This window comes from Motacilla alba, chromosome 3 (genome assembly GCF_015832195.1).
Source record: "Motacilla alba alba isolate MOTALB_02 chromosome 3, Motacilla_alba_V1.0_pri, whole genome shotgun sequence".
Classification (NCBI taxonomy): domain Eukaryota; kingdom Metazoa; phylum Chordata; class Aves; order Passeriformes; family Motacillidae; genus Motacilla; species Motacilla alba.
The window spans coordinates 69,150,383-69,172,648 of NC_052018.1; the positions used below are offsets into that span (position 1 = coordinate 69,150,383).

The 22,266-nt window shown below is 39.0% G+C and overlaps 1 protein-coding gene and 1 long non-coding RNA gene across 6 annotated transcripts in view; one reads left to right on the top strand and one right to left on the bottom strand.

Annotated features, from left to right (window-relative positions):
* The first annotated feature begins 1,332 nt into the window (after positions 1-1,332).
* On the top strand, positions 1,333-11,450 carry LOC119698664. 2 transcript variants are annotated; one of them, XR_005256203.1, is made up of 3 exons: positions 1,333-1,394; positions 8,401-8,524; positions 8,674-11,450. It is a non-coding gene; the product is annotated as an uncharacterized LOC119698664 (long non-coding RNA). The 2 variants fall into 2 exon arrangements; XR_005256202.1 differs by lacking the exon at positions 1,333-1,394 and adding an exon at positions 3,039-7,561.
* The window catches only part of ACTN2 (actinin alpha 2), a 68,026-nt gene continuing 56,518 nt past the window's right edge, over positions 10,759-22,266 (bottom strand). For 3 of the 4 annotated variants that reach the window (XM_038130915.1, XM_038130913.1, XM_038130912.1), the window contains exons 18-21: positions 21,907-22,053; positions 14,461-14,526; positions 13,400-13,558; positions 10,759-12,060 (exon numbers count right to left, since the gene is read on the bottom strand). In XM_038130915.1, coding sequence (XP_037986843.1) covers positions 11,902-12,060; positions 13,400-13,558; positions 14,461-14,526; positions 21,907-22,053 — 531 coding nt within the window. In that variant the 3' untranslated portion in view covers positions 10,759-11,901. Of the gene's footprint in view, positions 12,061-13,399; positions 13,559-14,460; positions 14,527-15,649; positions 15,728-21,906; positions 22,054-22,266 lie in introns of all 4 variants that reach the window. The other variant, XM_038130914.1, reaches the window with a different exon arrangement.

Here is a 22,266-nt window from a genome sequence, read left to right on the forward strand (position 1 = left end):
GCTGCAAATAGTTGGAGTAGCTCGAAGGAATAACTGATCCTCTCATTTCATGTTAGTAATTCAAGTGCTAATTATAAGCATGGGGAGCATTGTCATCTGAACAGGTTCAATGGTGAAAATATGAAAAGAAGGAAGCCTGTAAAATGGAAGCTATACATTCACTCTTGAATTTTCTTTTGAGACACAGAAACAGTGATTACAAACTTTGAGTCCAGTGTGATATAGGAACTTTCATAATCAACTGTCATTTTGGTCTATAGTAAATCAAGTATATATATTTTTTAAATTAGTCTTATGTTTAAATAACGTATACATCTCATTCATTTTCAGAATAAATGCTGGCAGCCCACAAATCAACTAGGTAATAGTCCAACTTCAGTTGTAGGAGGCCATGCTCCAGTTTTGAATGACAGGAGACGTTGGAGAGCCGACCTTACCCGTCAGCAAACCACTGCAGTAGTCAGCCTGAGCTCCTAGCGCAAAAATGTGTCCCAAAATTCCAGTGTAAGATGTGATTGTCGGGAAACCCATACTCTTTAAAAATTTAGCAACAGAAGTGGAATACACTAAACAGAAGCAGAAATTAAGTATTCCTAATGAGTGCCTAGTTTGATCCCTAATACACACAATTTGCATATATTACAAAGATGGGCAATGCTTTGAGAACTGCTGATTATGAGATTTTTAGGGGGTGCATTTCCTTGCTTGACTTTTCGACAGCTTTGAACCTTTTTGTCATGTCACATAACACTGTGAAAATTTCCTCTGGCAGCAATGCAAGTTACAAAGCTCACTGTCTACACAGTTGCTTTGTGGCGACAGATCTTTGTACCACAGCTCAGCACGTCCTTGCTTGTGCTGATGCATTTGTTTGTGTAACTGCTGCAAAGTAGGTCATTGGGGAATAAAAAAAAAAAAAAAAAAAGCTGCACATTTGAAGGTGCTTTTGCAAAGGATCATTTCACATATCCCAGCTCCTTTGCAGTTTTGCAATCAAATTAAGCCAGTTTGACTGTGTGATGCTGTGAAAGGTTAGTCCCAAATCCCACCCTGTGCTATCCTCTTGTTTCCATCCTTTTCCTTGTGCCTGCTGGCCCTTGAACACAGTTCTTCTGTAAAAGTCAGTTATCAGTGGTAACAGAGCTCTGATCCAATTCATCTGCAGCAGATAGATCTCCAGGGCTGATGCAGGAACAGCAGCAGGAAGAGAGAGCAACAACTCTCCAACCTCAGACTTTGTTCAATTTGCTTGAGTAACTGGAGTTGTACAACCAACCAAAGGAGCACAACTGAAGCAAGTTACACTTCAGTTACTCTTCCCTTCACCCTTCAGAGGGTGAAGGGAAGAGTAATGAGTGGAGGAGTGGTAAAGGCAGCATTCATACAACAAAGAGGTAACAACACAAAACTTCAGCCTTAATGTGTTTTGCAGTGTTAGAGAATCTCAGGTCCCTTTTCTTGGTTGAGTTTCAATGCTGACAGTATTGTGCAGTGCTGGGAGTCCTGATGTGTGTCCCTATCCCAAGTCTGACATACACCTGGAATTACCAAGATTTTTGAGCTGTTTCTTTGAGATGCTCTAACATTTGTGTTTGGAGGGAACATTCAAGGATTTGCAGTGAACAGGCTTGAAATGTGGGGTTGTTTTTCTTTTTTTGTCTTATGGAGCATTGTTCTTATTTTACTAAATTAGCCTGTCAAAATACTGTTCCATTTAATACATTCCCTTTAATACCATGAGCAGCTTAGAGTTGCAGAGCAGTGAGAAAAGCAGGGGAGAACAAAAAGGTGGCGTCATTCCTGTGTGTGAGAAACCTGACCTTAGCACTAATTAGTTGGGAATTAACCCTATTTAAACATCAGGTGCAGACATGGAATCATTCACACATGATGGTCAGAATCCTGGTTTCTGAAGGGGGTTATATGTGGTGGTTTAGTGAGGCTAGCATCTTCATAATTGCAGCAAGACTAAATCCAAATTAATATCCTTAGCCAAAGAAATCAAAAAACTCTAAGTCAGCTCGAGTTCTGGTGTTTATTCCAAGTATATTTGAATGTGTTTTCAAACCAGTGTTTCCCCAGCTCCTCCCACACACAGAGATAAACTCTCACAAAAAGATCTTTTAAAACCAGGCAGTGTTTGAAGCAAACAAAGCCATCCTCGTATTTTGATTATTTTTCCAGTGCCAAGGATCTGTTCACCAGTTTGTTACCCTACTTGCACACCCATGCATTCAAATAACACACTCACCTCACACTTGTGTAAGATCAAACACAGGTCTTTAGCCCACTCTTAGCTGTTGGAGTTGTGTTTTAAATACCTCCACAATATTAATTACAAAAATTCACCTCTCCCATATTATCTGCCTTTATTTCTGAGGATGCAGTTCCTAATAGGTTTCTCACATAAGTAATCCTTATTTAAACAAGAACAGTAGAATTATTCATGTTACCATAGATCAGTTGCATTTCAGAGAAATATATCCAAATTAAGCATTCACAAGTCCATGCAGAAGTCTGAAGGGGAAAGCAGATTAATCTGATTTCAGAGTACAGGTCTTGGCACTCTCTGTGAAATTACCACTTGTGCTGTTTTGCTGCAGCTGGATTCTTGCCCTATTTTAGATTACTAAGTTGCACTACTTGTTTCATATTTTCAGAATTTCCTCTGAGCTTAAGAACTACTATTTATTTTTTAATAATTTTGTAGACCACAACTTAGAGGGTGATTTTTTTGTGATCAAAATACAAATTATCTGTTCCTTTTAAGTCAAATTATGATCTTAACATTTTTCTTTCAGGATCAAAATCTTACCTGAAGGCAAAAGAAAGCTGAGTGCTTTGACATAAATTCTAAGCACTCTCCAAATGTCAGAATAGCTTATTAAAGATATTAAACCAACAACTTTATTCTACGTGTTTACCAAAGATTTTGGACTTCACCACTTAAAAAAAAAGCCCAAAGTCTTCATGACAGTGAAATCAAACACTGAGTGAACAGAATATAACCTTTTGCATCACTTTAGAGAATCTTTGTTGATGAAAGAGTCTATAAATGCCTGGAAGAAATAAAATACAGGCATGAGAGGATTGGGAATTCAATAGGGGGTGTAGTCTTACAGCTTATTCATACTGCTGGCAAATTGTATCAACTGCTTTCAACTAGTTACAGGTTTGTGCCTGTAAATATTTTATATTTATTTCATTATGAAATTTTGCAGCATTTTTAAAACTGTAAGTATGCACCTTTCAGACATCCACATCAAAATCATAGAAGAGAGGCTGGTGGTGTTCTCTGGGCCATACCAGTCAATAGACAAGCTCAGATACAGACTCCAGGAGCTGAAGGGAACTGTCAGAGCACAAGCCCTAGGCATACTTTTGCTGCCTGTGCACGGTAAATGGGATTACACTTTTCCTGACAAGTACATCACTTTGTGATCGACACAGCTTGAGATCTATGAAAATGTGGTGACTGAGGAGGATTATTGAAAGGTTTGAGCAGCTTTGAATGGTGGATGATGAGAAAACAAAGCCAAGCAGCCCAACCATACCCATCCTGATAGTGCAAGCACGGCACAATGAGGCAGAGAAAAGGGACATGCACAGGTCCCTTTTGTGTGATGTCTGAGTGGCACTAGAGAGCTTCCAGCAGTGCATCCAGCTGTCAGGCATGGCTCCATCCCTGGGAGAGAACAGCCTCAATTCTGTCGCTTTCTTTCATTAAAAAGCAAATCTTGTAAGATTTTTTTTTTTTGCAAGGACAGAGGGAATCTTCCTGTGTAAAATACCTTGAAAGACTAGTGCTCTACTTGGCTTTCTCTAACTTATAAAGAGAAACAGTCCAGTATGTTGTCAACAATCTCTTAAAAATCATGTTTTATAGGCAGTTCTCTTCTCGTTAAAGGGCTTTGAAACTGCATGGTTCATTCAGTTTGGTTTGAAGTCTAACATGTTAGATATCAAAACTTCGTGGAAGCTGCTTATGAGCACAGACATAGCAGTGACATTTTCCCTACCGTTCCTATAGGCAGGCACCATCTCCCTTAGCTTGAGAGAGATTTGAGCAATACTATCCCCTCCCATGCATTCAATTCATTCTAGAAGAGCAGAAACAGAGAGGGGAGAAGGAAGCTGATGAGCTCAGAAGTGAGGAAACAGCAGCATGGATTTAAGTCCCAGACATGAAGTAGAAAACAAGTTTAAGATACCTCTTCCAGAAATAGAAAATAGAAATCCTTCTAGAAAGTTTCTTTTTCTGGAGATACTATGACTAAAGAAAATTGTTTTCAAATCAACATATTAAATGAAAGAAAAATGCAAGTGGTACAACAATATAGAAAATACCAGACAAAAAAGAACCTTGATGCTGAAAGTCTTGTGTATGAATGAAGAAATGAAGAAATATGAAAAAATACTCAGAGGTGTTGTTGGTTCTAAATCTTGCCTAAGCTTCAAAAATAAAATTGTGAGGAAGAAGCAGCCTCTTACACAAGCAACAACATGGGCAAGAGACACTGACAGGGAACGCTGCTCTAGGGCAGAGTCTTTCTTTAGTTATCAGTAATACACATTTACATTTTAAAAAATGCCCAGAGTGTACTTTGTCATCCTAAAGGTCAAGTATTTCCACCCTGTTGGTTACTGGTACCTGTCAGGTCTTAGTCTTTGGCAAGTTCTCAACATAGAAGTGGAAAGTTTCTTTTGTTAGCCTGTGGTCTCCAATAATTCAGTTTGAGTTTTTCTTTTTCTTTGGTATTTCTTTTTTTTGCCTTGTCAAACTAAAGGACTTCACTTTGGGTCTTAACACTTGTTAAGCCTAAAATGTATTAAGCAATCTAAGATCTGCTGACAAGTCCTCAGAAGTCTCTGTTAGCACTGCTACATCATGTTAGCATTTTCCTTGTATATTTTCCAGGATCAGGAAAACAGTCTTTGTACAACCCCTCATGTAGTAGAGTCACTGCCAATGACTTGAGCTTGGAGGTAACATAAGAGAGCTGCAAGAGAAAGTAGATCCGAGTCTCCCTGTATATTCTTGCACATGCAAACGCTGGTATTATCCTTCCCTTCTCTCCTGTTTGCTCTCCCACATGCAGATAGGACAGGTACATTGGGAGCTGGCAAAGCCTCCAGAAGGGTATGAAGAGGGTAGAGGCTGGGGTGTTGGTTAATCACACTTAAGTCTCCTGTCCCCTCTTTACTGTGTAGACAAAACTCACTGCAAGCACGTGGATTTTGATACCAACAGGTGCTGGTGGAATAATCTGTGGTTTATATCTTAAATTTTCATGTGGTACACAAACATCTTTTTATATAGAGCTGATGACTGAAGAGCATACTGTCATTCCTGTCTATTGACGGGTCTGATAAGTACTTCAGGAGTAGCAGGTAAAGCTAAAGATATTAAATAAAAGCAAAGGGAAGAACACTCTATTGCCTTCGTACAAATCAAGAATAACTACATTCTGATCAAGCTGAAATAAAGTGTCTCCCTTTAAAATCCAGTTCAAGGGAGCCTTGAAATCATTAAACTAGATTTGAGTCAACATCTCCAGTCGTAAACATTTAAGCTCTAAGGGACAGTTGTTAAAAGCGGGAAGAGGGCAGTGGCAGACAGAGGCTGGTGTCTGAGTTAGAAGGGAAAGTGATCTGCCAAGAGACAGTAATGCTGGCAGGAAGGGAGGTGCCTCCTCAGAAAAGGTAATTATGACCAGGATTAATGACCAGGATTGCTAAAGGCAATCCTGTCTGCAGAGCAGCACTTCAGTTAAAGGCCACCACTACAAGAAGGGGTAATGACCCTGATCAGGATGTTGCCTTATTCCAAAAGCTATTCCAAAAGGCAGAATGTTTATTTCACTACAGCTGTTCCAGTTGTCCCTTGCAAATAAGGCCAGCCAGGCCATCTGGGTTCAGGGTCTGGCTTGAAAAAACAATGAGTCTTACAGAAAATCTGCTTATGCTCCCAGGAGAGCGAGAGTGTTGGGGCAGTCAGGTGGGGTTATAATTGAATTGTTTCAGTTTTTCATGCTAAAAGAAAATGAAAAAGCTAGTTATTAATTTTTGATGGATGGAAGGTGTTTGCACAACCATAATCAAAACATTTAGTTTGTAGTGCTGTTGGTTTGTAGTGCTCTTAAGTTTAGGCAGCTGACAGAAATGTATTGTTTGTTAAGAAGAATGAAAAATGTTAAAAAATATATTGTCTTTTTAATATAAAGTTTACATTTTTCTTTTTGCTACAAGCATAATTTCTGCTTCTTACATCTGCATATACAGTTATACTAAAATGAAAAATGAGGAAAAAATAAATGTAATTCAGCGGCTTAAGAATGTAATAATACTTGTACATTTTTATTTACATATTAAAATATTGACATTTCAAGCCCCTGAAGTGACCCACAAGTCACTTCAGATAATGAGATAGTGATTATGTCCAAGTGCCAAAATTGTTTGCAGGACAGTATGGGTGTTTGTCAGCTTGCTCTGGCAAATCAGGCCGTGTCATCTTCCACTGGCAAATAATGAAGGTAAAAGTTAGAGCTGCCATGGAGTGTTGTCCCAAGACACTGCACAAATCACAGCAAGACCACCCAATGTTAGATCCTGTGCCTTTGGTTTAATGACAGCAGCAACAGACAAGATATCAGGGATGTGGTGTTCGACCGCATCACGTCTGCCATACATGTTCATCACATTCACCTGGGTACTCCCCAAACATTACTGGATGTCTGATTTTCATTTAAATAGGTTTGCTAAAGAGTTTGTCACAACTGTTATCGGGGTTTGTTTCCTGGGAGGTAACATGTCCTCTCTCCTGGGCTGCCTGTGTTTTGCAAACATTTAGTCAGAAAGCTGGAATCACTTCCATATTAATTCTGGTAGGTTACCAGAAGATAAAGAGATAACCAGAGCAACCAAAAAGACTTTGGAAAACAGCTTGAAAAAGATAAAGGAATGAAAAGTAAATATTTTTTCAAGTATATCCAATAGGCTAGCGGAGCGTTTATAGGTGCAGTAGGTCCTACTGAAAGGAATACAGAAGGAGCTCTCAAAGCAGATGCATTACTTTGGCAGAAAAACAGACTAAATTTTTGGCATCAGTGTGCAGAGTTCCACAAGTTTGTGATGCACAAATTACTGTCAGCTTGGAGACTCTTTTGGTCACACATGACCACTTATCATCTCCTTTTCAGACTTTTCCATTATTCCTCCAGTTCATAATGGTCAGAGCTAGGATACAAGTCTGAACGAGATGTTTGATACAGCCATTCTCTGCTTTTCTGTGGTGCCTTTTTTTAATTATAAGAATTTGCTGTGCCTGTACTGACAGTTCCATTCAAATCAAGGCCAGACTTGCTGGCAACTTGTGCAAACATTTCTTCTCTTTCAGTCTTATCAGCAGACCAGCTAAAACCTGAAACAGGACCTTCAGTGTCTGAGCCAGAGGAGCTGTTCTATACCTGGGCTTCTGCCACAAGTATCCCTTATGCAGCTGGAAGGCTCCAGCTCAGGAGAGCACACAGGATAAGCACTCTTCCCAAGGACAGCACTCAAGGTCATTTTTCACTCAAAGCATTAAAAGGAACCCTGAAAGGAAGAAAGTTTCCATGTGTTGGGGCCAAATAAAACAGCCAGGTTTTGAAAGAAAGCAGCCAGGTGCAAGTAGATGAGGGACGGATGGGTGTTAAAATAACCTCAGGACATTTATTATCTCAGGACATGGATCCAACATATTTGATTTCCAAATAATTAAAGCAATATGCTGATAAACAAATTTGCAAAAAGCTGTATTAGAAATGCTAATGAAATTTCCCAAAACCTAGCAAATTAGCAGAGGAATTTCTTTTGAAGATTAGAATATGAAATCCTAGTCAAGCTCATATATGGAAAAGACTTGGCTTATTGTTTAATGTAGCTGCCTTCGTTAATGAGGGGAACGAGTAGCACTCCTAGTACTGGTTCAAGGTTTGTTGTCTGCACATAAATGTTCTTTTGTTGGGAATAATAAAGGACTTTCAGTGAAAGTAGATGGCTAGGTCCCTAATTCCACAGTTATACAATCACTGTAAGGTAATATAAATACAGGCTGCTGCTCCAGGGGATAATCTACAGTTCTAAGCACTCTAGATATGTATTCCCAGCCAGCATGGCAACCAGACCAGGGAACTGTTCTATTTATAAATTAATGGGATCATGGAAAAAGCAGAGATAGACTTGTCCTTTGTGGTGGCAGCCCACACCTTGGGTTAAAATTAGAAAGGAATTACACATTTTAAAAAGAGACTAATGTGGAATAAAATCCAGCTTAGAACAGTCAGTTTTCCTGTATAAAAATATTTGATCTAAACCAAGTAGAATCTCACCAGAACATGCTAACAACTGTCTATATTCCAGGCTTAATGCTGCTGAAGTGGCTCCCAAATGAAATACCCTCTGAACACGAGCAGAAGGTGGACTTATGCCCAAGCAAATAAGAGCACCAGTTGTTAACGATGAAACTTGGGGAAGAGTGGCACAGGTAATGAATAGGTATTATTTTCTCATTGAATATTACTGGAACTATTTGTAGAAGCTCACCAAAAATATTGATGCCATTACAGTGAGGAAGACATGCTCCAAAGTGCCTTTTCATTTACTAATGATGATCAAACAATTACTTCCTTACAGAGTAAGCCTCAACCACAAGCTTTTTCAGTCAAGAAAGGAAACTGCTTACCATCCAAATCCAGCTGCTAACAGGAACTATATTCCTCCTTCAGTGAGACCACTTGTGTCAGGAATAACCTTTACAGACACCATGAACAACCTGAATAAAAGAACATGATCTCAAAGAATTCAGAAACTGAACAACAGGATGTTCTGATGAAAATACAAGCCTCTAGGAGTGGCTCTGACCCAAGCCTTTTGTGGTCAGTGGATAAAGAAAACAGTGATGGAAACTGTGTACAAAGAAGGGAGGTGTGAAGGTAGCATAGAGCTGACAGCAGTTTTCTACCTGTATCAGCACCTTTTAAAATTCAGTGTCTGAAGATTATTACTATGAAATTAAAATTATCGGGGCAGGAAGTTTTTCAAAGAACTGTTGTATTCATGTAAAGTGACAGAAGACATCTGTATTACAGTCACTTAAGCAACTTTAAACCTTACCAACTTTTGTGAATTGCAATTTATTCTACAACCTTCATTCACATGTTCATCAAAATAATGCAATACCTCCAGCTACTGAACCCTGATTTGGCCCTTGACTCAGCTGCTGTACTTTTTCCATAGTAAAACTAGTTTGCTGCCAGAATTATGTGGACAGAAAACATTGCTGTGTTGATTCCTGGTGGGAAAAGTGATCCTGCAGAAATATACAAATGCCACCTACTAAAAACGGAACCTTAAAAGAAAACCTCTCTGTAAAACCCACAGCCCCTGAGCGTGATCACAGAACATTTTAAAGGACCTTGAGTATTACCCTCTCTAGGGTAAAATAATACAGTTTACTTATATTGATCCTGGGAGAAAATATTTTATATCTTTATTTTACACAAAAGACATGTTAAAGTAATAATTATGGTATAACATTTTTAGGCAAGTGTGAATGGATAATTAATCCCTGCAGTTCTCAGCTACTGGTTCTGTTCGTTCTGCTTTAGAAATTATAAACCTGATGTAATATTGGAAAAATTACTTTGCAAAAGTTTTTTCTGTTGCTGCTGATAACATTATCTCTCACATGCTTTGATCAACAGAACACAGCTAAAGGAGCTTAGAAGTCCCTTCCATACTATCAGAAACAGGAATAAAATCACAATTAAAGATTAGTGGCCAGAGAACTTGAACCTGACAGAGGTGTCAGATATAAACTGTCTTTGTGCCAGTTTTTTTTGCATAATCCTGCCTGTAGCACTGACATTTTGCTTTTGTGCGACATTCAGAAATGCAATGTTTTATTCTTCCAGTTGCATTAAACCATGACAATGAGAGATACATAGATTTACATAGATTTTTCAACTTGACCAGCAGTCATTTAGCTGGAGATGGCATGGCTTTAAGGCAGAGCTTCCTGACTTAGCCGGCACTGTGATCACAGAAGGAGATAGCACTGCACCATGTCATTATCAGCAGTGGCAGTAGCAGCTTCTGGCTGTGTGCACAGCTCCACGTGCACTGTAGGAGATGAGATCCTAGCCCTAGCAAGTCCTGTGCTGGCCTTTGTGCACAAGGGAGAAGGAAGAGGTATTTGGTCATTGTCTGTCTCCTCTGGGATTGTTTTAAAATGCTCCCATTCCACCCACCTCAACCTGCAGGGTGCCTGTTTTAGGATTGAAATGACACACAGAATTTTAATGCTTGCCATCCATAAATTTCCAAACAATGGCCAGCAAAAGCACTATTGCATACTTAACATCTGCTTTTTTGCACATGAGGAAAAAGAGACATACAGAAAAATTAAGGCAAATGTCCTCAAAAGCAGTAGTGCCTGTGTCCCACTGAAATCAATCTAAGCTTGGAGTCTTACAAGTTATGGACATCTGTGCTCAGGTGACCTAAACGGAAACTCACCAACTCATTCTGAGCTCCATCTCTCTTCATGAAACCAGACCTGTCCCTCCAGCACACAGAGACTGTTGTTTATGCAGACACAATGTATAGAAATGTGTGACAGACTTTGAACTTTTTGCATCTGAAAACTCCTTTGATGTTCAGAAATGTTTCCAGTTCATAGAGGGAGCCACTAGGTTAATTGCCAACGACAGAGTCTCATAAGGTTTTGAAAAGCAGACTTTATTTAACAGGCACATCATTGCTTTAATAGCACTGGGCTGCACAGCTCACTTCACCATTTGTAAATGGTTTTGTTTGATTACATTGCATTTCCTCAGTGTCGGTAGGATTCAAGTAAAAAAGTTACTGCTATTATTCTCTGTCATTTCTCAAGATGGAAAAAAACAGTAAACGTCTAGCACACAGGAGCAGGGTACAGACAGAACTGCCTGTGACGCAGCAGAACTCAAGACAAACTGAATTTTGAGCACTGAACAGTTAAAGCTGCAAGACAACCATACTACATTTGCTCAGATGGGAGTTTGCTCTATGCAGGATAGAGATGAATGCTGCCCACTAATACATACAATAATGCATTCTTATACTGAGAAACAAAGACTGTCCAACATAGACAAGAATGAGGGTTTCATAACAAAACAGTTCACATGAAATTAGCTTCCTTATTATTTCTGATTATAAAAGTTGTATTCCCTCAGCTGTAAAAGTTAAAGGCCTAAAAGAAAAGAACTGCTTACAGAACTCTAAAACTGCACTTTAATCAGCTTTTCCTCCTTATATTACAACTCTTTGAGACAAAAGCATAGCATTCTGGATTATTTTTGTAATTAAGTAGTTTATGTGGTTGTTATATTTCTTCCCTCAAAATCTGCATTTTAGTATTTTATTAAATTCCACCAATAGAAGCATACAAAATCAGAAATCATGAAAGTAGTATTGCTCTATGAAAGAAAAAAAGCATGACTCCTAACACAGTTTTCTGAACATCATAAAAGAAGCGCATATGGCTTTGAAACATTTTGAAAATGGAGAAATGTTTTGCGAGTTCAACGTTTTTAGGTTTTACATTCTGTTTTCTGAATGTATATTTCGAAAATTATTCTTTTGCCATTTTTAATAGATTTTCTAGCATTGCATAGGACAGACAACCAACAAGGCAGGTATCTAGCGTGCCACACACTTTAATATACACCAGTTACTTCAGTTACTAGCACTTTACACTGACGGTACCTACTGTATTTGTAAAATTTGTTTTTAAATCAGCTTGTCAAAACTTTTGAGAAGCAATCTGGGCAATAAGGTGGGTATTTTTAGTGTCTACCGTGAATACAGCCAGTTACTGAATCAGAGGTCGCTCTCTCCATACAGTGCTGATGAAAAGGAGGTGTAATCCAGAGCCCCAGGAACAGAGCCTGGGCCGGTGTAGGGAGGCATTCTCTTGATGCAGTACTGAGCCTGCTCAGGAGGCAGCTCTCGACGCAACTCATCTGCCAGGATATAAGGCTGGGAGGGGGAAAAGGATTGACAAATTCAGTATGTGTTCTTCAAAAACACAAAATATATTTATTTTCTGTAACTGTGACTAATAAATTTGGGCATGTTGCCTATTCTTCTGAGACCAAATATTTTCCTCTGTAAATTCCATCACAGATTATGAGTTGAAGGGGGAAATTCCACCAACAAACTGATTAGGTCAAAATGCAGTCTCAGGATATTTGGCTGTGTCTGTTTGCTACCAAGCACTGTGCAGCCATGGGCAGACTGCTACAGGTACAGCTTATCCCTCGATAGTCAGTATCTCTGCAGTGCACTACTGCCCCTTCTGCGGTGACAGGACAGATGCAGTTAGTTCCTGTTAGTTTCAAGGTTCTAATATATATGTAAAGAAAGATGCATTATTGTTCTTAATGGTTTGCATTTATGACATGAGGGATACCCTCTGTTAACAGACTTGACATTGCTTAAAACAGCAATCTAATGAAAACCACTTTTTCCTGAGACCATCTTCCACATGAATTTCTACTGAGAACATGTCTGGAATTTAAAATGTGGTCCACATTAACTGAGATCACAAAATCAATACAAGCAGCTGGAATGAGAAAATCAATAGAGCGAGCTTGGGCAAATAGACCTGTACTGCTGTGATCTCTGCTTTCTCCACAGCACAGGTTTGGTTTTGTGGCAGCACTGTTTATGGCCCTGACTCCTCCAGAAGTTTTGTGTTGCCATTATACTCCCTTGCATCTACAAACACCACTCAGTCACAAGTGCATCTGGCAGCAGGGACAAAAGTATGCCAAATTCAGGAGCTTCCTCTACAAACCCAGTAACTACAGGAGGCCTCTTCCCACTGCTTCTGCTAGGATAAAGATATACCACATTGCATCATCCTGTTGAGTGAGCTGTCCAGTCACAACATGGCTCACAACCAGGTGTAGCCTTGTGCACCTGATCTAGGCTATGTTCCAGAGGGTCAAACTCTGCATTGAAACATCTAGACAACAGCATGAAAGGCAGAATGAGTTCCCCACTAGTCAAAGCTGTGGTGTGGAAATAACCTCATGTACAATATATCCATTACACAGATCAACCATCTAAGTCTTGTCTAAGATGCCTAATTTTATGTTGGCTCTCTATGATATGAGGATGCAGAGACCAAGCCTTGTATTCTGCACCCGTTTCAGGTAAGAGCCTGGATTCCAAACAAGAAGAAAACGCACATGCTTTCTCTGAAGTCTGACAAACTGCAAAAAAAGCTTCACTATTACTAAAAGGCTTGTGACAAGAAGGGCATGTGACATGAGAGCAATTGAATCCTTGCAGCAGCAGCACGGTGACTGACCTTATCTGAAGCCAGGATTCTGAAGGAAGCTATCACTTGCTCAGCCGTGTCGGTGTCTGCCGTTTCTCTGGTCATGAAGTCAATGAAGGACTGGAAAGTGACGGTTCCTTGCCCGTTGGGGTCAACCAGAGACATGATTCGGGCAAACTCAGCTTCACCCTTTCACAAAATCCAAAACAAAGAAAGTGGTCACCATGATACCATGGGTTCATGATGAGCCCGAGCCTCTCATGAACCCATCAGAACCACTGGCTGTAGAGCTTATAAAGCATCTTCCTGACTCAGGAACATCAACAATCAGAGCTGATGAAATCTGCACCCTAAATGCCCACCCCACTTCTGTAAAAAGGATCGTGCTTTTAAAAAGTGTATCCTTTGTCCTAAATACATAATATGTACCTTTCACTTAAATGTCACCATCTTCTATCCCTCCCACCCTCCCACAATACCTGTTTAGCTTGTACTAACTACACACTTCATTTTCCCCCTCATCCTAAAACCATTGTTATATAGGTACCATGCAGGGTAGTGAAACAATAGCCCAACAAGCAGGGTAGTCACAGACCCACAGAACTAAGACGTGAAACAATTCTGAAAATTTCATGCCAAATACAGGGTGGCTTAGCTAAGGATAATCTCTTTCTTTTCCATAAAAAACGTGAATTTCAGAGGAAATTTTTAGAATAAATAATTGAAGCAAGGAAAATGTACCCCCCAAGGCAAGTTTACAAAAATTTAACAGTATAAAACTCATTCTTCATCATGCAGGTAGAAAAGGAGAAATTTACAAAAACATCAGTTTAGTAACTGTTAATTTCAATTTTTTAAGTTTCATTAATTCAAAGAACAATGCAGTGTACCATAGAATATGGTTTTCGAGTGTCTTGTTTTACTTTTAACTTCTCTTTTAACCGTTTGAAAACAAAGAAAAAGCAAAGAAAGTACTATCTCTAGTGTGAATGACATTAGTATCCTCTCTATTTAGATAAGCTTCAGTATTGCTGTGGTTAACTTTTTAGCTGCGAGCAGAATCAGTTGACATTTTTTCTTAAAGCTCATACCAAATCATAACCCATTGAAATTAAGCAAGCTCTGAAATCATCATGGTCCATCAATCCATTCTTCCTCTATTGACCAAAACAACATAAGGAATATAGAAGGGAGGGTTTGAAGAATCCAAGGTAATTTCCAGAGAGATGATGAGTTTGGACCATTGGCATATTGGATCCAGTGCATGAACCGTATATTCATTGATGTTGCCGATCAGGTCACCAGAACCATCATCAGTTTTTAAAAAAGAGGAGGAAGTAACTAACATATTACACACAGGAAAGAGACATTTTCACCACAAAAAAAGTAACATCAGGAAAGGTCAGGGGAGAGATAAGGGAAAAGAGGAGATGAATGGGACAAGAATACAGAGAACACAACCAGAGAAGACAAAGAGAAGAGTGAGGAGAAAAAATTGTTACTAAATTAGTCAAACTCAGTAGATGCTCAAGCTGCCTCCCTGATATGAAATATCTTTGAAATGTTCTGCATGGAATCTCCAGCAGCCAAAAGTACAGTGAAAAACAATTAAATACTTCATTCCAAGGCCAAAGTAAATACATTATGAGAGCAGTCTGCTGATATATGGGAAATAAGTACAGGGATTTTCCTTCTGACTGCAGGCTGTCAAGACCCTGGATGCAGCAGAGATGTGCATACTGGCTTAAAGTATGAGACCTGCAAGACTTAGAAGGAGATCAGTTCAAGACCTTGTATGAAATGAGGTTGCTCATTTTCCAGGCAATGACATAGCTACAACATTCTAGACTTGAAGCTGAGTAAACACAAAATGGCATGAAAGTGAGAATGTAAAGAAATCTTTCGTCTGTGCTGTGATAGATTGCAGTGGCTTGGAGAGAATTGTGTCATCCTGTATTAGGAGAGAGCATAAGAGAACTTGTACTAAGTCTGAGGAAAGGAAAATTGACAAAAGTCTGAGTGCAAGAAGCATAAGAGCTCTCCTAATTATCTAGTAGTGTCCAAATAAAACATCTCAAACCAAGTAAAACAAACAAACTGGAAAATCTGTGAAAAATGCAAAAATACAGCTCAAAGTGATGCTGACAGTCCATCTAAACCAGCTGACTTCCCAGAGGCAGGATCTTTTCAAAGCATTATAACCAACAGACTGGAGTTTAAACATGCAATCTTTTTGGCTGTTGTTACATCGGAAAATAGAATTCTTTTAGTTTCCTCTACCTGCAAGTCATTTCCAACCTGTCCTAGACTGATGAGGCAGGCTTTAAATTCATCACACTGTAGATTGTCAGATTCATCCTAGCATCCCATCACAGGCCATGCATTTGGGAAGGGGAAAGGAAAGAAAAGTCAAAGATCAGGTTAGTTGGTTAGTAAAGAACCTTCCATTCACAAATTAATAATCACATTCTTCCAGAGTTTCATGGAAATGTAATGTCAACATATGCGATGAATTACGTAAAAAGTTTGCAGTTTTTGCAGTTTCATTCTTTAGACTTGTTCTTAGTAGAAGAGGGTCCTCACTTCAACTACAGAGTTAAAACTCTGCTTCCTTCCATCTTTTTTAAAATACTATTGCTGACAAGGCAGATTTCATTCTGTGAACATCCATTTGCTTCCTTCCTTCTCTGTTGTCACGCAGTGTACTGGAAGTACTGGAATGGTCTGCTCAGGGAGGTGGTGGAGTCACCGCCCCTGGATGTGTTTAAAAAAAGACTGATGTGGCACTTGGTGCCATGGTTTAGTTGAGGTGTCAGGGAACGGGTTGGACTCGATGATCTTGAAAGTCTCTTCCAACCCAGTGATTCTGTGATTCAGTGTATGTGCCATGCAATAAAAATATCACTGAACCCGGGCAAAACATGTTTTCCCCACTCAATTACTATTACTTCATTCTTGATCTGGTAATACTACTTAATATAATATGCATCTATCAAAGGAGACAAGTACAAAATAAATTTATAATTGACAACTTATTTTCAGTTATCTGTCTTCTTTAACAATATACATAGTCAGGTTTTGCTTTGAAAACTGACTTTAAAAGCGCCATTGTATTCCAGGTTAAATGGTTCCTAGTAAAACCACATCAAACTGGAACACTGTTTTGAACCAATATGTTTTTCTATTTTGCGGGTACAGAAAGTCACACTAACTTCTTAAAAGCAGACTGGCTTGTCTTTTTCTTCCTGTTCATACAAAATGTGTCCTATCAGAGGGGTACTTTAGAGTGAGTTAACATAAGTACAATTCAGGAGAAATTCCAAGATGAAAAATTATTACCCTTATTGATTTTACAGACAGTTTGGAGAAGATCCAAGGTTTTCTGTCTGCTACATACTTGCCTGCTAGATGAATAATTTATTTTTGAACATTTCTATATAGCTATGCATAGGTAAAATTATACGAGTTTAACAAATGCACTGGGCTTATTTAATATACTAATAGGATGAAGTGGTGCTTTAGTAAGTTAATAACACCATGCATTTTTAAAATATCATGCTGTTATTGACTCCCTCTGCATCAACATCCACCAGCCCCATAAAAGAAAGATGAAAAATAACACTGGGAAGTCAATGAAGAGAAAAAAAGCGAAGTTACAAATCTGGAGCAGCATTTAGTTAAAAGCCATAATCACAGTAGTTTTTATCCTTTAATATTTCCATTTTATATGATGATTCCTGCTATAAAGCATTCAAAATGGCTTATTTTATCATTCTCAAAATGTTAATCTAGGCTGGTTTCAAACTTTGAAAAGCTGTCCTGGAGACAGGCCATGGCAGGTCCCACCAGGGGTGAAGTTATTCATTTTACCTCATTTCTAAAGCTGAAGATACTTCTGTGTGACTGCAAACAAAATGATACAAAAATGGGAGATAAGAGCCAAATCCAGCCCCTCCATCTCCTCTAGCCAGTGTTGGAGGAGAATCACCAGCTACTACCCCACTCCATGGGGGTGGGGTGGGCAGTGTGTGCAGGAGCTGCCCAACCAGGCACACACAGCAGCAGGAGCTGAGGCAGTCAAGGGCAGATGGGAGTAAGGGGCTGGCACATGCTCCAAGATACCATTTTCTTTGGGAGAAAAGTGCAGTGGTTGTGCTGCAGCTCAGAACAGTCATATGGTTAAGTGGGACTCCCTAGTGAGAGTCCAAGTAGCAGTGCCAAGTGCTATAGCAGGTTTTCACATTCTTATAGTGAAATTTTCAAATCTTCATCATATGTTGCCTAAAAAAGCATCTTTGAAGTATATCAGAGTTTCATAGAATTCAATGGCATTTTGCAATTAAGGCATAGATCAAGCCCATGTGAAGGCTTTCTCAATTGGAAATGGTTCTTGATATTTACTTTTATTTGCAGACCAACATTAGGAGCTGAAATTAATCTTTCAACAAATATAAATAACTTTACCTTGTTTATCTTTTCCTGCCAATAAAAGAAAAACACTAAAATCTCCTTCATGTTTCATTATTAGTCCCCAGAAATCTTTTCCCTTCTTGTGATTTATATGTGACCTTATAAAACAAATGAACTTCTGAGCCAAACTAATCCATTCTTAAATATGTCCTTAATTTTCCTGAATGCTAATCAACCTGCATAAGCCAGAACGTATGATTCCTTTAATAGAGAGCTGTTGTTTTTCTGTTAGCAAAATATAGGGTGGCATGATGCTATTTTTCTGCATGCAGAGCTCCTACTTGAAATCTGTAGTTTGCAGAAAAATCAATAGTAGAATGTATTAGCAGCCATTAAAATAGTACAGGCAGAGCAGCTGCAGATATTTCATCATGTACTTTGCAATTTAGAATTTACTAAATATACTGAATCTGAAAAAGGAATCCCTGCATAAAGAGATGTCAAAACCAGTGACTGACAACCTATCTGTGTGGTGTATCCTGATTTGGCTGCATACCATTATTCAGCTATGCACCATTTTGAACAATTCTAAACCGCTTCTGTGATTCAGACATTGTGTCCCACTTTCTCTTTTTTTCTCCATGCAGTCACATTAAGGAAGGAAATATAGCAGCAATGCTAAAGATTTATATTTATAACTACAACTAGACTGTGCCTTCAGGCACAATCTCTAGCAAGGAGTGGGGCAGCAGTGGTAAGCAAGGGTAAGCATCAGCACCCTCAGGAATAACCCCTGGGGCACCAGCATGTGTACCTGCCTGCTGGGAACACAAGAGCCAAGAGGGCTCTTACCTCCATGAGCCAGGGGAGAGAGCCTGTTTGCCACTTGCCTTTTCAAGGATGACTTGCAAAGCTCTCTGTGCCAGCACATCTCTGCTGGGGATGCACTGAAAGAAGCATGACTCTTCCTGCCCTTGTAATTCTCACATGCACTGTGAGAATTTTTTTTAATATATGCTTCCCAGGGAGGAAGACAGGGGTTCCTTTCTCAGATTCACAAGTAAAGGAAATTGTTTCTAGAAGCACCCTAAAAAGAGTTGTTAGATTTATGTATACCAAAATACATACTTTAAAATGGGGAAAGGAATTGCATATTAGTACTTTGCTGACATCCTCAACACACAGTCAGACATTAAGAAATGTCTTAAATGTGAGAAATGCCACACAAGTCAGAGCTATACCATGCATAAATTATTCTGTTGTACTTAGATATTTAAAGCCTCCTTGTCAGTGACAGTATTAATTTCTGGCTATTCATCATGGTGAACAGCAATCCAATCCTTCAAGTGTATTTTTAAACTATATCAGGCATTCAGAAATGCTGCTAAGTGCCACAAAATTTTTACATATCTTTTTAATTCCATCTGACATGAAGAAGACAGTATTTTTCATGCTAGTGCTTATGTTCAGATAATCCAGTTTTATCTTCATTTCTATTTAAGGAAATCAAAACCACAAAATAATCCATTACTGCCTTCTCTATCTAAAGATGAACAAATATAAAGTCTTCATTATTTTATGTACACTGAAGTAACTCTGAAGCACCCTGAGTTGCCTTCATTCGCCAACACTAAATATTCAAATGTGCAAGGACACAGGAAAGATAGAAAAATGAAAAACAAGCCTGTCTTTCTCCAACATGTTTGTTCAAAGTCTCCTTCTAGCTGTGTAGATCAAGTTGCATCTCTCCATTAAGTAATAGTGTAATTTAATCCTTAAAAACTTCTCTTTTATCAGTGTTTCTACTATCTGTTCCCTGCATAAAGCCTGGCTTGATGGTTGAGTCATTTTAGATCTTACCTTCTTCCTTTCTTTAACTTGCATTACGCTACTGAGAAAATAACTCTGTCAGTGCAAAAGTCCACCTAGACCAGTTTCCCATGTCTGATTCTGAGGGGTGGGATATACTAAAGAGGGCATTTCTAAAATAGTGCTTTCCTTATGTGATCCTTCCAGACCTCTCTTTTTAAGCCATTGGATTATATCTGTCATGGGGAAAGGCAGGGTCTACAGCTAAGCTTGCAGACCAGGCCAAGGATGTTAAGGCCACAGAAACAGATGAGGATGTGTGATAGATAAAACATCTGTCTCCTTCTGCTTCTGACTTGGCCATTCAGGCTTCCTGCAACAGGAGCCAGGACAGAAGGGACACGGCCTAAAGCCATGACCCATTATAGCCTGAGGAAAGAAACAGTCAGGGACAGGTAAGAATCTAAGAGCTGGGAAGCAATTTTGTGTTATTGTTTAAACCAATCTCCAGTATGCTAGCAGCTGTGTGACACAACCACCTTCTTCCACGTCGTACAACCTTTCCTAAGGCCTTGGTCTGTGTTATGCTTTGGTACTTCAGTGTCTTACTGCATCTGCAAAGCCTGAAAATCCATAACAGTAGGGCTGGTTGGTGTAGAATTTAGCTTCTCCCTTCAAGCAGCCTCAGACACCAAGAGCTGACTGTGATATTTCCTCAGCCAATGAGCCAGCCTTGCTGTGAGCAGGACAGAGAAGTCACCTATGAACTACAAAGGTACAGGGATGCTAGAAATGGCCATCCAGTGTAAAACAGACTTGGATTCAGCCAGTTTGCCTCCTTATCTTTAGGGAACTGTCAAATGTTTGTGCAAAGACCTTGGTTTCCCTTAGAGAAGTCTCTCAAGTACAGGCATGTAATTTATCCAGGCCTAGTACTTTGTCTGCTTTTAATAGCTCTGATTGCTCAATTATCTGCTCCAGTGCATTGGGAAAGCCGTTTGGTATGCCACTTCCTTCCACCCCAGGAAAACTGTCTCTGCTTTTGTGATGTTATCTTCTGCTTCCTTAGAAAGTACAAAAAAGAATTGTGCTGTACTAGAATCACATTAAGATTTTTCCATAAAATCTGTTCCTAGTTCTGTGTAGCTACATTTCCCTATGCTTGTATGTTTCTTCAGCAAGCAGAGGCTTGATAATTCTGGTCTTCTTCCTAAACAGTCAGGGGTATTCTAAAGAAGATTTAGTAAACTGACTATCAGCATCCATTCCATATCAAACCAAAGTGCACATATGGGCAATCAATCTGAGTAGAGCTGGACAAACAGGATGTAAGTGAAAAGAAAGTGGCGTTTTGCTGTACCCTGAAATGATCTGAAGGACTGACTTGGGACACTGGTGCTGCATTTTAAGTTTTTTTCAGTATTTGAACTGTGAATTTGGTTTTAAAGGTGGGTTCATGTGAGTACAGAGCCATCAGAACTAACTCATGTTCAGACTGTTCTCCAACTGCAAATGTCAGATCCCCATCTGCATATGTTTTCTATTGTGTATATTAATAGTTATAACACTCTCTCCATGAATACTGTGTAACTCACAGAAGTGAGTTAAGTTTCTTCACAGCACTGTTTTCCTTCCTACCTTTTTATTCATCCATATTTAGATAACTAAAAAAAGTAAGTAGCCTCTTATTTCCCACATACAGCCAGAAAAATAAAAGATATTCCTGAACAGCTGTAAGTGTCCCAACTATATTCCCTACAAATACATTTCTAAGGAGACATTTCTTTGTGATTCAAAGGGGGAAAAAACATCTGTGATATAGATTACAGCTAAATTCAATGAGATGGAAGCAACAGCAAGTACTTAGAACATGCTGTACAGTCTTAAAATAAAAGAGTCATGTTATTTTCCAAAACACATGGATTTATGCAGTTCTGCTTATTATTTGAACAAATACTAAATCATATTAGCAGAGCTGTAATTCAGCATTACATTTAAAAAGCAAAAATTAATCTTTAATTTATGTGCACAACGCTACAAGGCTGTGGGGAGCCCTGGGCCACATGATCTAGTGGATGGCATCCCTGCCCAAGGTGGGGAGAGTGGAACTAGATGGTCTTTGAACCCTTCTAACCCAAGCCATCCCATGACTTTATAAGGCTATAAATTCTTTCTTAACTGATCTTTTTTTCTCTTTTAAAAAGAGCCCATTGCTAGCGCATTTTCAGGTTTTTTAAAGGCTCATGTTTGGAATGCAAAGAAACTCGCTTTTGGGAAGAATAAATATTGCTAGTTGAGAAAAAGCAGGAGTACTGTACCCTGTCAAAGTGATTGAACGATGCTCTGAAGTCATTCATTTGTTCCTGGGTGATACCCTTGGCATCTCTTGTGAGGATCTGAGTCTCAACCTCATTGATAGTTCGAGCAATGGTGGTAAGCAGGAGCTCCCATCCAACACGGATGTGCTATGAGAGAGAAAATACCAAGTTATTACAGAAGCAAATATATTCTTTTAAGAGTATAAAAAGTACAATAAGAAATAAATAAGCTCTAAATATTTATGTGATACTTTTTCCATACCACCAACTCTGTATTATGACCAAGGATCACTAAAAATAAAAATGGCCTTCAGAAAAATATGAAACTGGTTTCTAAATGGGTACTTCTGCACTAAAAAA